The sequence below is a fragment of the Cetorhinus maximus genome, chromosome 12 (assembly GCF_964194155.1).
Source record: "Cetorhinus maximus chromosome 12, sCetMax3.hap1.1, whole genome shotgun sequence".
Classification (NCBI taxonomy): Eukaryota; Metazoa; Chordata; class Chondrichthyes; order Lamniformes; family Cetorhinidae; genus Cetorhinus; species Cetorhinus maximus.
The window spans coordinates 96,623,745-96,641,766 of record NC_135890.1 but is presented as its reverse complement, the minus strand read 5'-3'; the positions used below and the strand labels follow the sequence as shown (position 1 = coordinate 96,641,766).

The following is an 18,022-nucleotide window of genomic DNA, read 5'->3' as shown; positions in this document are numbered from 1 at the left end:
TGAGGTGAGACAACTGGATAATTCTGTAATCCCCAATTCACAACCTGTTTTCTTTATATTGACCATCCCAAACAGAAGCACTACGCATCTACTCATCACCCATCTACCCTAGAAGCCAAAACTTCACGCAACATTTGTTACAAAACATTTCCAAAGAGGAGAAAGAGGTGAAGACTTAATAGTTAAATACATTTTTAGGAAGTTGAAGTGAGATAAACAAAAAGGTACAATAACTGCAGTGGAATGATTTGGCCCAAGTAAAGACATGCATCTACCTAAATGAATGTTTTTCTTTAAATTGAGAAACCCAAGTGAAGGGCCAAAGCGCTTAGTTCAGCACAACGAGGTCAAAACAAGAAAGTAGCACTAAAATTAGCTTACTTCCAAGAAATCACCACTTCTTGGCTCAAATATTCTAGGTGCTGCTAATGCTGCACTTGGATTTGTGTGCTTTTTTTAAAATTGGCCAATAAATGACTCATTATAAAGTAGGCTTATATCCATACATTTGACTTATATCTGTACATTTGTAAATATTTATCAGATATACTGTACTCTTGATTCAGATAATGGCAAGTCATCAGCCTCTTCAAATTTTGCATTGTTTAATGCTTATCTACTTTATATTAATTCAATTAAGGAATTGTCCATTTCTGACTATGGAACTCATAGCAGATATCATAATATTGACAGCAAACAATAATGTGAAAGATTTAGTATCAGATACTGAGATATATTATTACTGGATCATTCTCTCCATCCCTCCGCCATCTCTAAATATACTGGTCAACATACTGGATGAGTAAAATTTTCCTCTGACTAAATATTAGAAAGACTGAAGTTCTTTTGGGAAGGCCAAAACCATTGCCTTTGGTCCCCATCACTCTCTTAGGCAACTAACTGTCTGAGACTCGACCAGACATTTTGCACCCTTGGTTTCATACCTGATCCTGAGATGAACTTTCAATTACACATCTGCACCATCATCAGAGATAACAAAGACACAATCTGCCCAGTCGACGCTGCAAAGTCCTCCTCACTGACAAAAATTAGGAGAGCTATCCCACAGTGTAGTCAAGCAAATCTGACAGTCATACTCATCAAATCATATCTTACAAACCCAAACTTCTCCATCACTATCCCTGGGTATGTCTTTTCCCACTGCCAGGTAAGACCCAGCAAAGATGGCAGTACAGTGGCATACAGCAGAGTGGGACTGGCCTGAGGGGTCCTCACCATTGATATTAAGTATCTCATTAAGTATCATGGCAAGGAACCCTCCTCCTGATTACCAACTACCACCTCCCTCAACTGATTAATCAGTGCTCTTCCATGTTGAGCACCACTTGGAAGAATCACTTTGGAATGTAATATGGGTAAGGGACTTCAGAACCATCACCAAGAGCGGCTCAGTAGCACCACCACTGACCGAGTTAGCCAACTCCTGAAGGGCATAGACTGGGGTTGCGGCAGGTGTTGAGAGAACTGCCAACACAGAAAAACCTATTTATTCTCGTCCTCACCAATTTACTTGTCACAGATGCATCTGTCAATAGCAGTATCGGTAAGTGGCCACTGCACAATCCTCCAGATACCCTCCAACATGTTGTGTGGCACTACCTCAGACAGTAAGTTGCCCAAGAGAGCTAAATAGAATAGATTCAGAACAGATCTAGCAGCTCAATACTGGGCATCCATTAAGTACTATGGACCATCAGTAGCAGCAGAATTGTATTCAATTACAATCTGTAACCTCATGGTCTGGCATATCTCTCATTCTACCATTATCAGCCAGGGTACCAACCTTGGTTCAATCAGAAGTGCAGAACAGAATGCCAGCAGCAGTACCAGGCATACCAATAAATGAGGTGCCAACCTGGTGAAACTACAACACTGGACTACATGTATCATACATAGTACAAGTAGCATGTGATACATATAGCAAAGAAATCCCACAACCAATGAATCAGATCAAACCTCTGCAGTCCTGCCAGTAGTGAATGGTGGTTGACAATTAAACAACTAACCAGAAGAGGCTCCACAAACATCCCCATCCTACGGGGGAGCCCAGCACATCAGTGCAGAAGACAAGACTAAAACATTTGAAATCATCTTCAGCCTGAAGTGCCGAGTGGATGATCCACCTCAGCCTCCTCTTGAAGTCCCCAGCATCACAGATGCTATTTTTCAACCAATTAGATTCATTCCACTTAATATCGAGAAACGGCTAAAAGCACTGGATACAGCAAAGGCTCTGGGCTCTGATAACACCCTGGCTGTAGTACTGAAGGTGTGTTCCAGTATTAGTCCTGTGCCTAGCCAAGCTGTTCCAGGACAGCTATAACACTGGCATCTAACTGACAATGTGAAAAATTGCCCAGGTATGTCCTGTCCACAAAAATGACAAATCCAATCCGGCCAATATTGAGATAAAAGCAAAATACTGTGGATGCTGGAAATCTGAAACAAAAACAGAAAATGCTGGAAAAACTCAGTAGATTCTGTCAGCATATGTGGAGAGAAAAACAGAGTTAACGTTTTCAGTCTGTATGACTCTTCAGCTCTGAAGACGAGTCATACGGTCTCAAAACATAAACTCTTGTTTCTCTCTCCACAGGTGCTGACAGGTCTGTTGAGTTTTTCCAGCATTTTGTGTTTTTGTTCCGGCCAAATATCGCCCCACTAGTCTACTCACAATCATCAGCAAGGTGTTGTTGGCAGTGCTACCAAGCAACACACTCGGCAGTAACCTGCTCACCAGTGCTCAGTTTGGGTTTTACCACTTGGCTCCAGACCACATTACAACCTTGGCCATGGCATGGACAAAGGAGCTGAATGCCAAAGGTGAGGTGACAGTGATTGCCCTTGACATCAAGACAGCATTCGACCAAGTGTGGCATTAAGGAGCCCTAGCAAAATTGAAGTCAATGTGAATCAGGGGAAAACTCTCTGCTGGTTGGAGTCATAACTAGCACAAAGGAAGATGGCTGTGGTTCTTGGAGTTCAAACATCTGAGCTCCAGGACATTGCTGGAGGAACTCCTCAGGGTAGTGTTCTCGGCCCAGCCATCTTCAGCCGCTTCATCAATGATCTTCCCTCCATCATAAGGTGAGAAATGGGGACTTCGCTGATGATTGCACAGTGTACATTACCATTCGCAACTGCTCAGATACTAAAGCTGTCAGCCCCACATGCAGCAAGACCTGGCCAAAATTCAGGCTTGGGCTGATAAGTGGTAAGTAACATTTGTGCCAACAAATGAGAATCTAACTATCTCCCCTTGATGTTCAACGGCATTATCATCTCCCCAACCTGGAGGATTACCATTGACCAGAAACTTAAATGGACCAGCCATACAAATACTGTCAAAAGCAGGTTGGAGGGTAGGAATTCTGTGGCAAGTTTCTCATCTCTTGACTCTCCAAAGCCTGTCCACCATCTGCAGGGCACAAGTCAGGAGTGTCATGGAATATCCTCCGCTTGCCTGAGGCTTGACACCATCCAGGACAAAGCAGCCCACTTGATTGGAACACCCCATGCACCAACTTCAACATTCACTCCCTCCACCGACACATAGCAGCAGCAATGTGTACCATCTACAAGATGCACTGCAGCAACTTGCCCTTTGACAGCACCTTCTAAACTGGTGACCTCTACTACCTGGAAGAAAAAATTCAGCAGACACATGGGAACACCACCAACTGCAAGTTCCCCATCAAGCCATACAACAGCCTGACTAGAAACTACATCGGGTTCCTTCGCTGATTGAAAATCCTGGAACTCTCTACCTAGCAGCACGGTTAGCGTACCACATCACACAGACTGTAGCCACTCAAGAAGATTGTAATGTTGGCCTTTATTGCCATGGGATTAGAGTACAGAAAAAAAGTTTTGCTCGAGTTGTACAGAGTTTTGGTGAGGCCACATCTGGAGTACTCTGCGCAGTTTTGGTCTCCACATTTAAAAGGATAAACTTACATTGGAGGCAGTACAGCGAAGGTTCACTAAGTTAGTCCCTGGGATGAGGGGGCTGTCCTATAATGAGAGGCTGAACAAAATGAGTCTATTTTCTCTGGGGTTTAGAAAAATGAGAGGTGATCTCATTGAAACGTACAAGATTCTGAAGGGGCTTGTCTGGATAGGCGCTGAAAGATTGTTTCCACTGGTCGGGGAATCTAAAATATGGGGGCACAGTCTCAGGATAAGGGGTCAATCATTTAGGACTGGGATGACGGGAAATTACTTCACTCAAACAGTTGTGAATCTTTGTAATTCTCTGCCCTAGAAGGCTGTGGGTGTTCCATCATTGAATACATTTAAGGCTAGGATAGACAGATTTTTGGTCTCAGAGAATCGAGAGATATGAAGAATGGTCAGGGAAGTGGAGTTGAAGCTCAAGGCCATGAACGTATTGAATGGCAGAGCAGGCTCCAATGGCCGTATGGTCTTCTCCTATTTTTTGTGTTCTTGGGTGGGGCAACAGATGCTGGCCTTGCCAGCAATGCTCACCTCCCATGAACACACACACAAAAAAAAATCACTCAGATTGCCTATTTCCACCTCCACTCCTGCTTCAGCTCATCTGCTGCTGAAACCCTCATTCGTACCTTTGTTACGTTAAAACTTGGCTATTCCAACACCCTCCTGGTGAGCTTCACATGCTTTACATTTCATGAACCTGAGGTCATCCAAAACTCTGCTGCCCATGTCCGAACTTGCATCAAGTCAAATTCATCCATCATCGCTGTGCTCGCTGATCTATGTTGGCTCCCAGTTAAGTAATCCCTCGATTTTAAAATTCTGATCCTTGTTTTCATATCCCTCCACGGCCTCATCCTTTCCTATCTTTAACCTCATCCAGACCTACAAGTCTCCAAGATATCTGCATTCCTCCAGTTCAGGCCTCTTGCACATCCCTTATTTTCATCGCTCCACCATTGGCTGCCAAGCCTTTGACTGTCCTGGCTGTCGGTTCTGGAATTTTCCTCTGCCTCTCTATCTCACTCACCTTTTTAGGTTCTTAAAACCTACCTCTTTGACCAAGCTTTGGGTCATCTGCCCCATTATCACCTTTTGGGCATGATGTCAAATTTTGTTTCATAATCCGGTGAGGCATTCTGACTTTCGCTGTGATAAAGGTGCTATATAAATTCTTGTTGTTGTTGACCATTGCACTATGTCAGTGGGAACTGTGCCCCAGCAAGACTGAGCATTTTCAGAAGGAAAATGGGAGGTGAATGCAAATAAAAAGGCAAGCATTAAGAAATATTTGTACAAATGCACACAAGATTGGAATGTATAAATGCAGTTCTCCCCTTTATTTGCAATAGCACAACTACAATCAGAGGTAACGCTGGTAGAGAAATACAAGGGGCAGAAACTGGGCACAAGAAGGAGAAATGGATTACACATCTTGCTGATGGTTTACACTTTTTGACAATATACTGGTAGTTTAGCTCAGATGACATGATAGTGCGCCAGCAACGGCAAGAATTTAGTTCAGCTGTCACCAACCTGCACGGTCTCAATATGAACAGAAACTGTTTTGCAGTTCTGGCCTTTATTTGGATCCAGAAATGTGCAACAGTTAGAGAGCTACCAATTTGTTTGTTTACCCCGCATGTACGAACATACGAAATAGGAGCAGGTGTAGGCCATTCGAGCCCACGAGCCTGCTCTGCCATCAATAAGATCATGGCTGATCTGTTTGTATTTTGAATTTCACATTCCCATCTGCCTCCGAAAACCTTTGAACAAGAATCTATCTACCACTGCCTTAAAAATATTCAATAACCCCACTTCTAACACCTTCTGAGGCAGAGTGTTCCAAAGTTGCACAACCCTCAGAAAAAATTTATCCTCATCTCTGGTCCTAAAAGGGCGACCCCTAATTTTAAAAGAGTGTCCCCTAGTTCTGGACTCGCCCACAAGAGGAAACATCCTTTCCATGTCCACCTCGTCAAGACCATTCAGGGTCTTATATATTTCAATCAAGTCACCCCTCACTCTTCTAAACTCCAGTGGAAACATGCCCAGCCTGTCCAACCTATCCTCATAACACAGTTCACTCATTCCACTATCTAGTAAACCCCTCTGAACTGCCTCCAATGCATTTACATACTTCCTTAAATAAGGAGACCAAAACTGCACACCGTATTCAAGATGTGGGCCGGGATTTTCCGGCCCCATTGCAGGCGGGACCCGTCGTGGGCAATGCGGCGCCCCAGCCAGAAGTCCATTGACTTGCGGTGGGACCGGAAGATCCCAGCGGTAGGTGGGTGCGGAAAATCCCGCCCCTGGTCTCACCAATGCCCTGTATAACTGAAGCATAACATCCTTACTTTTATGTTCAACTCCTCTCGTAATAAAGGATAGCATTTCATTAGCCTTCCTGATTACGTGCTGTACCTGCTACTACAACACCTAGATCCCTCTCCACCTCGGAATTCTGCAGTCATTCTCTGCTTAAGTAATACTCTGCCTTTTTATTCTTCCTGCCAAAGTGAACAAGTGAACACTTTCCCACATTATACTCCATCTGCCATGTTTTTTTCCACTCACTCAACCTATCTATATCTGTCTGCAAACTCCTTATGTCTTCTTCACGACATACTTTCTACCTATCTTTGTGTCATCTGCAAATTTAGCTGCCATGCCTTCACTCCCCTCATTTAAGTCACTGATGTAAATTGTAAAAAGTTGAGGCCCCAACACAGACCCCTGCGGGACTCCACTCATCACATCCTGCCAATCGGACAAAGACCCATTTATGCATACTCTGTTTACTGCCAGCCAGCCAATCTTCTATCCATGGTAATAGGTTACCTCCTATACTGTGGACTTTTATTTTCCGCAATAACCTTTGATGTGGCACCTTATCAAATGCTTTCTGGAAATCCAAGTACAGTATGTCTACAGGCTCCTCTTTATCCACTGTGCATGTTACTCCTTCAAAGAACTCTAATAAATTGGTTAAACATGATTTCCCTTTCACAAAACCATGCTGACTCTTCCTGATTACCCTGAGTTTTTCTAAGTGCCCTTTTTAATGATCGATTCTAACACCTTCCCCACAACAGACGTCAAGCTATAATTTCCTGTTTTCTGTCTCCCTCCCTTCTTGAATAGACGGGCTATGTTTGCTACTTTCCAGTCTGATGGAACCTTTCCAGAAGCTAGGGAATTTTGAAAAATTAGCACCAATGCATCTGCTACTTCATTAGCCACCTCTTTAAAGATCCTAGGATGAAGTCCATCAGGACCTGGAGACTTGTCAGCCTGCAGCTCCATCAGTTTGTTCAGTACCACTTATAATTTCACTAAGTTCCTCTCTCCCTTCCACCTCCTTATTAAAGCTATTACTGGGATATTTTCTGTATCCTCTGTCGTGAAGCCAGAAGAAAAATACTTGTTCATTTCATCCGCCATTTCCTTATTATCTATTAACTCCCCATTCTCACTCTCTAGAGGACCAAGACTTTACTTAGTCTTTTTCTTTTTAGATACTTATAGACACAGTAACCCTAGTGCACTCTGTTATCTGTTTTTTACATTTCTAGCTAGCTTTCTCTCATACTCTAATTTCTTTCTGCTGATTAACCTTTTAGTCATTCTCTGCGGTTCTTTATATTCTGACCAATCATCTGGCCTGCCACTAATCTTTGCACAGTTATATGCTTTTCCCTTGAGTTTGATGCTTTGCCTAACTTCTTTAGTTAACCACGGATGGTGGGCCCTCCCTTTAGAATTTTTCTTTATAGTAGGAAAATACTTATTCTGAGTATCCTGAAATATCCCCTTAAATGTCTGCCACTGCTTCTCTATTGATCTATCCCCTAACCTAATATCTCAGTTCACTTCAGCGAGCTCAGCTTTCATGCCACATAGCTGCCCTTATTTAAGTTTAAAACACTATTCTTAGACTTACTCTTCTCCCTTTCAAACTGGATACAAAATTCAATCATATTGTGGTTGTTGCTACCTAGGGGTGCCTTTACCCTGAGGTCATTAATTAATCCTGTCACATTACACAATGCTAAGTCTAATATAACCCGCTCTCTGGTTGGTTTCAGAACGTGTTACTCTAAGAAATTCTATCAAAAGCATTCTATGAACTCCTCATCCAGGTTACTACAGCCAATCTGATTTTTTCCAGTTTATATGTAGGTTAAAGTCATCCATGACTATTGCTGTCCCTTTATCACAAGCACCCAATATTTCTTCTTGTACACTTTGTCCTACATTGCGGTGGTGAAGGGCTAAGAAGAACTTTTAAAGAAAGGAAATAATAAGCTTACCACCGTCCCTCTCCCCCACCCAGCCTGCCTGCAAAAGTTTAGTGGTTTAAAGACAGCCTTTTATTCTAGACCAGATATTCTCTGTGCTACAGAGGAAACCGAATCCTAGAGGGAGCAGGCTAAAGGAACTCTCCCGGTCAGTATTTCTTTTGGCACTTACAATGATTCCATTATCCACTGCATGAGGCAGGGCCCTGACACAGCAGCATATTATTCAATGAAATCAATGCAGATATTAAATAACAGATTTTAAAAAAAAAAATCAACCGACGCGTGCTGCCTAAAAGGTTGAATTCCAAATCACACTCCGGTTACTGAAATGTTGTGAGCCCAGCGCTGGCTGCCAAACCCGTTCTGAGTTACATTGAGAGTGGTTTTCACGCACGGAAGGAACTCTTTTAGGCCCGGGTCGTCAGTGAACGGTTTACAGTGGGGACGGGCGGTGGGTCAACTTGGATTAAAACACTCGCTAGCTACTTAAAAATGCTCTGCAAAAAAAAAAAAAGTGCCTTCAAGCATTCATTACTCCCAAAGTGCCGTGAATGCACAACCATTTATTGACAGAGCAACTCATTGTTAGACCTCTCCCTCGCCCTTCCCCCCCACACACTATCCATGCAGCAAACAAGGCAGATCTGGCGATCAAGCATGATCATATTTAATAGGTTTCCTCCGCAGATGTAACATCTTTTGTCAAAAATTGTGTGTCTGGACTTGAGGCCACCACACACTGCTGACGTCTTAAGATTTAACAACTGCTGTACTTTATGCAATTAGTAGTGTTAAGCAACGCCACACTCTTTTCAAAGTTGTTTTACTGTATAAACACTATATTCTTCCCTACAGGCACACATTGAAAAGCTAAGATCAATAAGGAACTATTAAACCATGAAAATCATAGAGAGCAAAATGAATATTAAAACATTTCAGGCAATTGCATGTGTCGATTTGCTTGTGATCAGTATTTCAACATATATAGGAACTCAAAGCTCCAAAAACGCATGTTAAATGTTCTAAAGGATGAGGTTTAACATGTCTTATGGGACATTACTCCGTGATCTCGGTAACGGATGCCTGCTTCAGTACACAGGCAGGATTTATAATGCCCACATGCTTCAAGTTTAAAAGTAATAGCATCAGTAAGGAAGAAAAGAGCCAAGCTGTTGGCAGCTGTCCTAAAAACATGAACAGCCACCATCATTATTCAGCACAACAGAGCCTGGCTTCAGTTTAGCTACTTTAGGCTCTCACATTGTTTCCCAATGAGGGCTTTCTAGTTTTTTTTTAATGAAAATGCTTCTACTGTGTCCACAGTCAAAGCTGAAAGCTGACCTGCTCTGGGTCTGAGTCATACTCCTCATCATCTGCACTCAGGGACATGGCCAAATCTCAGTCTGGGCCCAGCCAGAAACAAACTGACATGGCTGGACTGCTGTAGTAACGAGCCTCCACCATAAACCCAGCTTCTACACTCAAGGCTCATCAATATTCATGAGGGAAGGTCAGGATGGGGTTGAACCGTTTCAATTGACCAATCAAAAATAAGCAGATGTATTATTTTGAAAAACAGACAATAGAGCTGCCGCTGGTTGTGATTACACACCATAGTCAGCAGGAGGAATGACATTGTAAGGACACACACGCGACACATTAACAAATCACCCTGCTAAAATGACTTTATCTTCCCCAGCCTTTTACATATCTCACAATTACTAATATTAAATAACAACTGAACCCCAAAGAATTTAATGCACTGAGCAAGTATAATGAGTGGAGGTGTAATCACAGAGCATTCACAGCAGTATTCTATGCTGCTATTTATTAAGCACTCTCGTGCCGTTTCAGCCCATGTATAAACACTGATGCCTGCAGGCCTTGCTAGCCGATGTAGAAACTCTCAAAGGTTCAGTTTAAAGCACATGACCAAAATGTGTAGTGAACTTTTTTGCTCAAGTTCATTGTGCAGTTAATGCACAAAACAAGGCTTCTGTGGTTTGGCAGCAGGTCATTGCTAAATGTTAACAAAACAATAAGGGAAACAGCCAAAATATTTACTTTATAGTCAAAAAATAAAAACCGTTAAGGATTCAGTTATTTTTTTAAAAACAGATAACAAAGAAAATACCTGCATTCATAGAGAACATTTCAGGATATCCTGAAGTATTTCACAGGCAATGGATTACTGCATGCAGTGCAGTCACTGATGTCAAATACAGGAGCCAGTTTGCTTATGCTTACACACACATGGATCCCAAAGACAACAAACTACTTAAATGATGCTTTTGGTGGCGTTGAATACAGAGGAATGTCGTATGGAACACCAGGAGAATTTTATGTCCTTTTCCAAACAGTGCCATGGCATCGGTTACATCCATCCAATCTGCAGGTAGGGCCTCAGTGTACCATTTCATCTGGAAGACTGCATTTAGGCATGACCTTCTAGGCCATAGTGAGGATTGATACAGAGGAAAGAACGTCATCACGTTGACATTGGATGCTCAACACTGTTAGCTAGGCAATGTGTCACAGGGGAAGGAGGCATAACAGGGTGAAGGAAATTAGACACACAAATCATGCCACTTCATGAAAGAAGTATCCCAACAGCAGCAAATTGTATTTGCATGGTGCTGTTAACCTAGTAAAAGGTACCAAGATACTTAACAGAAGCATTAAAGAAAAAGCATGGCACCAAGTCAATAAGGGAATATTAGGACAGGAGCTTGGTCAAAGAGGAAGTTTTTAAGGACCGCCTTAAAAAAAATGTGACGAGCTTAGGGAGGGAATTCCAGAGTTAAGACTTAGACAATTAATGCACAGCTGTAAATGGTACGCCAGAGGAAATCAGAAATGTGTTACAAATAGTAAATTTATTAGATTGTTAAGTCTTGGGGCTGTCTCTTTAATCTAAGGTAAAATGAAGAAATGAAGGAATGAAGGGGGTCAAATGACTCGTTATGAATTCTGCCTGACAAGTAGCCTAGGTAGCTTGGTTGCTAGGGGGACAGAAGGGCCCAAGACAAGACACTTGCTGAGAAGGTGCAAAATGTTTATACCAGTGGACAATGGCAAGAGCATCTGTGCTCACTGTGGGTAAACCGTTAGTCTCAGTCTCATAGGGAGCTGTTAGGGGTCTCAGGTTTTATAAATGGTTATGCTTTAAACTGCCAGTTTAATTCCAAGCTAGAATGGAGTTGAGTGTATAAAAGATAGCTAATTAGCATTTCCACTTGGATACAAGGCCCATGTGATTCACCTTGCCATGGAGAGGGGCTTCGAAAGGGGAAGAGTCGATAGCAAGCCATTGCAGTATTGGGTTACTGGGTTCTCTAAGATATCACTGAACTTTGCAGACCCAATTCAATCTGCTCGAAGCTGAGAGAGAGCACCAGATTACAAAGGCAGACAGTCCTGCACCTTAAGCATAGAAAATGCTGACCCTGTTGTTCACTATGCAGAACGTGGATGGGAGCTTGTGCTCAGATTGAAGAGAACGAGTTCACAGGATTTTAACAGCACAGGAGGCCATTTGGCCCATCATGTCTGCACCGGCTCTCCAAATAAGCATTATGACCTAGTGCCATTGCCCTGCCTTTTTCCCGTACCCTCTCTATTTAAATAATCATCTAATGCCCTCTTGAATGCTTCGATTGTACCTGCCTCCACCATACTTCCAGGCAGTGCATTCCAGACGTTGTGTGAATAAGTTTTTTCTGACATCACATTTGCTTCTTTTGCATATCAATTTAAATCTGTGCCCTCTCGTTCTTGATCCTTTTACGAGCAGAAACAACTTCTCCTTATCTATTCTGTCTTGTCCTCTCATGATTTTGAGCATCTCTAACAAATCTCCTCTTAGCTGCCTTCTCTCCAAGGAGAACAGTAGCAACCTCTCCATTCTATCCTCATAGCTGAAGTTTCTCATCCCTGGAACCATTCTTGTAAACCTTTTCTGCACTCTCTACAGTGTGTTCACATCCTTCCTATAATGTGGCACCCAGAACTGTACACAATATTCCAGCTGAGGTCTAACAAGTGTCTTATATAAATTCAGCATAACCTCCCTACTCTTGTACTTTATGGCCCTATTAATAAAGCCCAGGATACTGCATGCTTTACTAACTGCTCTCTCCACCTGTCCTGTTATCTTCAATGATCTATGCACATATACACCCACATCTGTCACGTATTATATCCGTCACACTGGAAATGTGTTAATACAAGAAATCTGTGCAATGCTTTTCTGACTTGCTCATGCTAACCAAACTACTTTACTTAATTACAGAGAAAAGGTGCTACCATTCAGAATGGGGAAAAGCAACCAATCATCATAAAATCCACCCCAAAAATCCAAATTTTTCTTAAACTAAGTGCAACTAAAAATTGCAATCACCCACCAAAAAATATCTTAATTTTCAGGAGAAAAAATATCACTTTATAAAATTTAATCATATAGTATTACAAATGCAAAAGTTGGAAAATTGTAGTGGGGTTTTCCAGTTCCTTTTCATAAATTTGGTTTAGGAGGTCATATTAGGAGTTAAGGTTTCAACTACAATATCTGAAGTTCGCCATGATGAACCATGTCACATTACAAAGATATAAGACATTTGAAGATTGTAGCAGTGAGTTAAGATACTCAGCTTTTCAGCTAACATGGGTTTCAGAAAAGTCTGACTCTCGACTGCCTATATAATACAGCAAGATGGAGTCTCAGCCCAGAGCTGTCAATCAGAGCTCTCCACCCAATCATGGCTCCAACCTCTACCCAGCAATCACATGAACACTCACCAGTTTATGTTGATTACCCCAGCATGGGACCTACTTTTTAAACACACTCCCGCAGATCTCGAAATAAATCAGATGATGTACCTTGCATGATTGAATCAATATTGAACGAGGACAATCACTTGTCACTTGAAAATGGAATTCTCAATATTGCTCTCAGTTTACAATCTACCTTTATGTAGATCCCAGAGTCAGTATGCCTGGGGCTGAACTGATGCCTCCCTTATTAAAAATGCTCACAGTGATGCTGATTTAACCACTTCTGTGTTGATTCAACCAATACAAAAATACACATCAAAAAGATCAGCAAAGACAAAAATCCTATTTGGCAAAATATCGTGAATCTAAAAAAAACGATTATTAGTAAAGCAATTGAATAGAAACAAAAGGTTGTTATTAGTAACATCTGAATTTTGGAACTTGGGTACTGATTTTTTGAGACGTAGTTTTTTTAACAATAAAGCTTTAAAGAAATTCAACAAAAATGGGGAAGGAAACACAAAGACAATTATAGAAGAAACCCATTCAGCAGATATTTCCAATGGTAAGTACCAGCCTTAGATGTCTCCTAGTTATTTTTCTGTTTAGATTACAAATGTGTTTAATTCAGTGCTTCCCAAACTTCTTCCCCCTGTGACCTCATTTTGAGGCTTGAAAATTGCCTTGACCCCTCAGTGGGAGCTGTGCTGGGGGTATGTTTAATCTTCACTTTTGTTAAAAACCCAACTTTTCAGCGGGTCTTTTCAATTAGGAATCAGGCCTCAAGCCTCAGTCATTTAGGCCACGCCCATCATTTGGAAAAAAAAGCGAGGATTTAAAGGGGCCTCGCAGCTGTGAACACTCAGTTGGAGCTCCAAGGCAGCCTTTTGCTGCTGCAGAGCTCGCAACCCCAGAATCTCATCTCGTGGCCCCCTGTTTGGGATGCCCTGGTTTAATTAAGCTATTTTTCGACAGTTTATCTGTTAGACCGAACAACTTATCTATATGAAAATAGCCAATGGTCACAGTATATTCTAGTGAAGCAGCCAAGTAAAGGTAGCAAAAAAAAACTGAGAAAACCTCTGAAGCTACTCAGGAAGATCAATAGTAACAAAGAGATACCAGGCACTAATCTATAATGCAAAAGGAAACAAGGTAACAGATGTAGCAACAGCTAGAAAATCAGGGATAGTAGGTTAAAAATGCAGATCGCAAGTCACAGGGGATTTTAAGTCAGGGAGAGCTCTTGGCTCAGAAAAGGGGATAGGCATGTGTGCCACAAGGACAACAGCTGGACTTGAAACAGCAGGAAAGGTTAAAGACATACTAAAGGCAACAGCAAGAGACCCAGTGCTGGTAGTCTATTCAGGGTAAATTGAATAGGAAGAAATGACAGCCATATATAAAGGTTGCTTTGTAACTCAAAGATAGAGGATGCAAACTAATGTTTTCTGGTATACTTCCAGGTTGGTAAAGAAGGAATGTGTTGGGATTCAGGGTAAATCTTGGGAATGGATAAGAAATGAGCTGCAAGGTAGAAAGCACTGGAGGAGATATATTTGGGGGAGGGTGAAGTGCTGTGAGGTGTCAAGAGATAGATAGATATATATATATATATATAGGGACCACAAGAATTTTGAATTTATATCAATGATTAATTCAAAAACTCAGTGAAAGTTGGTCAAATTTGTAAATGATGACAAACCAGTTAGCTCAGAAATTACAAAAAAACTTGAAGTATGTAAATGAGCAAATTAAATTTAATGTAGATAGTTGTAAAGTAATACACATAGGAGAGGATGTTGAAAAAACGGTGTTGAAATAGTTAAGGATGGAATGCATACTTAAAAAAAAAATCTGCAGAGCTTTGCTGCTAACCTCTTCCATGCGATTTCACTGCTAGAAAACAGTCAACATGACCAACCACTGCAGGGCAGCAATGAAAACAGTCAATATAAAGCTGAATTATAATGCCAAAATAGTTGACTAAAGGAAAAACTCATTCTCGATCTGTATACATCTTGAGTGCTGTGTCCAGTCTGGTCACCAAGACACTGCAGGACTGCATCCAATGCATGGATATCTCCCCAATGTGCCAGGAGGCTGATGCCTCATGTTAGAAATCTGAGTTTAAGGAAAGACTGGAGATACTTGGATCTTTTAACAATGAAATGAGGCAAATTGTAGATATATGTTATAATGGTAAAATATATGGAGAATATTTCAAACCGAATTGTTAGTGGTATAAGGGAACACAGATTCCTGCTAGTGAAACTCAAATTTACAACTGGTGTCAGGAATTCTTCTGTATCAATATGTGGAATAAACTTCAAAAGCGTGTGTACAGGAGGCAAAAACCCTGGAACTATTTAAGAATCAGTTGGAAACTGCAATGAAGGGCTGCAGGGTGTTTCTGCATAGATAAACTATGACAGACAGTATGACCTTTCTCAATGAAAATTATCCTGTGATCCAGTGCCCTTACAGGAAAGTACACATCAAGTGAGGACACAGTCAGACTCGGCTATGATTCCTGCCCACAGCATAAGCTTACACATGAAGGATAACCCTTGAGTGAGGTATCAGAGGGCAACCATCACCTGTTGAACCAAATCCCGGCAGGAGTTAAAGCCTCCAGGGGAGGAGAAATCACAAGATTCTGGTTTCATTTGAGAAATGTGTAGCCTACCTAGGGTGAATCAATGGACTGTGCACACCATATTGTTTAGTACCCATAAAAATGTCCAAGGGTTAAATTGAAACTGAGGTTTGCATAGTACAGAACTGATATTAGTACAGATTTTATGATGCCCAATGGAAAGTGAACAGTGTAACTATAGTAAAACTGTCTTCTGCATTTTTTCCCATTTTCTAGCAGTGAGATTCATTGGAAGCAGTAGTTGGAAATCAGCAGGCAAAGCTTTGTCTATATTTTTGTAATTATTCATTCCCTGACTAGAGAGTTGACAGCACAACCGTGCTGTTTGCTCATGCCAGTCCTGAAATGGTATTGTAACATTGGTACCAGAAGTATAACAGTACCATAAGTGTCAACATAAACAGTTCTTTTCTTCCCTAACTCCAATTATGTGAATTGAGGGAATTTAATGTTCTCTTTTGTATATATATTCAGCATTCTTGTTATCCATACTACACCATGATCAACAGGTCCCTATGATTTCTTAACAAACAGAGAGCTGAATAGACATAAAAACAAAAAGCTACTGCGGATGCTGGAAATCCAAAACAAAAACAGAATTACCTGGAAAAACTCAGCAGGTCTGGCAGCATCGGTGGAGAAGAGTCGACGTTTCGAGTCCACATGACCCTTCAACAGAACTGAGTGTAGTTAGGAGAGGGGTGAAATATAAGCTGGTTTAAGGCGGGGGGTGTAGTTAGGAGAGGGGCGAAATATAAGCTGGTTTAAGGGACAAGCAAGCAGTGATAGGAGCAGATAATCAAAAGATGTCACAGACAAAAGGATCAAAGAGGTGTTGAAGGTGGTGATATTATCGAAGAAAAGTGCTAATTAAGAATGGATGGCAGGACACTCAAGGTACAGCTCTAGTGGGGGTGGGGTGGAAAGACTGACAAGGTATTAGTTGTAGATTTAAAAATAATGGAAATAGGTGGGAAAAGAAAAATCTATATAAATTATTGAAAAAAACAAAAGGGAGGGGGAAGAAACAGGGTGGGGACGGGGGGAGGGAGTTTAAGATCTAAAGTTGTTGAATTCAATATTCAGCCCGGAAGGCTGTAAAGTGCCTAGTCGGAAGATGAGGTGCTGTTCCTCCAGTTTGCGTTGGGCTTCGCTGGAACAATGCAGCAAGCCAAGGACAGACATGTGGGCAAGAGAGCAGGGTGGAGTGTTAAAATGGCAAGCGACAGGGAGGTTTGGGTCTTTCTTGCGGACAGACCACAGGTGTTCTGCAAAGCGGTTGCCCAGAGCTGAATAGACATGGTCAGTCCTATTTCTTGGTTGACTCTTTAGAATTTTGTGGTGCAAGCTTGCCTCCCTGTCAGAGATAGCCTCATCCCTGACTGTTCTATGGTAAGTTAGAAATGAGTTTCAAACCTGGATTTGATTGGTTAGCTCCTGACCTTTCATTTTGGAACATCTAGTTTGAATCCAACAGACTGAAAGTCATCACTATTTTCTGGTTCTAAAAGGTCTACATAAAATGTACCTGGACATTCATAATATGGTTCCAGTTGTCATAGAATCACAGAATGATACAGCATGAAAGGAGGCCATTCAGCCCTTTGTTTCTTTGTTGGCTCTTTAGCAGAGCTACCCGACTTGTCCCATTCCATTCAATCTCCACAGCTGTGCAAATTTTTCCCTTCAAGTATTTACCACAATTCCCTTTTGAATGTTGCAATTGAATCTGTTCCCACCAACCTTGCAGGCAGTACATTCCAGATCAGAACAACTCATTTGACTAAAAAAAGCTTCCTCATGTCACCTCTGTTTCTCTTGCCAATCAGCTGAAATCTGTATTCTCTGGTTACCAACCCTTCAGCCACTGGAAACAGTTTCTTATTTACTCGATCAAAACTATTCATGATTCTGAACATGTCTATCAAACTTCCTCTTAACCATCTCTGTTCCAAGGAGAATAATTCCAGTTTCCCCAGTCTCTCCACACAGCTGAAGTCCTTCACCCCTGGAACTAGTAAATATCTTCTGCAGCCTTCACATCCTTCCTAAAGTATTTGTGCCCAGGATTGAACACAATACTCTGGCTGTGGTCTAACCAGTGTTTTGTAAAGTTATAGCATAATTTCCTTGCTTCTGTAATCTTTTCTTCTTTTAATAAAGCCAAGGATCCTGTGTTTTTTTTAAAAGCCTTCTCACTTTCCTATCACCTTCAAACTATTGTGTACATACACCCAGATCTCTGTGTTGCTGCACTCCATTTAAAATTGTGCCATTTAGTTTGTATCGTCTCTCCTCATTC

The 18,022-nt window shown here is 41.6% G+C and overlaps 1 protein-coding gene across 20 annotated transcripts in view; it reads right to left on the bottom strand.

The window, feature by feature from the left end:
- Positions 1-18,022, bottom strand: part of kdm2bb (lysine (K)-specific demethylase 2Bb) — a 252,681-nt gene that overhangs the window by 72,812 nt on the left and 161,847 nt on the right. Inside the window, exon 1 of one of the 20 annotated variants that reach the window (XM_078554204.1) lies at positions 9,630-9,762. The exons of the other annotated variants lie outside the window; for them this stretch is intronic. Within the exon in view, the coding sequence (XP_078410330.1) occupies positions 9,630-9,677 (48 nt within the window). The 5' untranslated portion in view covers positions 9,678-9,762. Of the gene's footprint in view, positions 1-9,629; positions 9,763-18,022 lie in introns of those variants that run through there. 20 annotated transcript variants of the gene reach the window in all.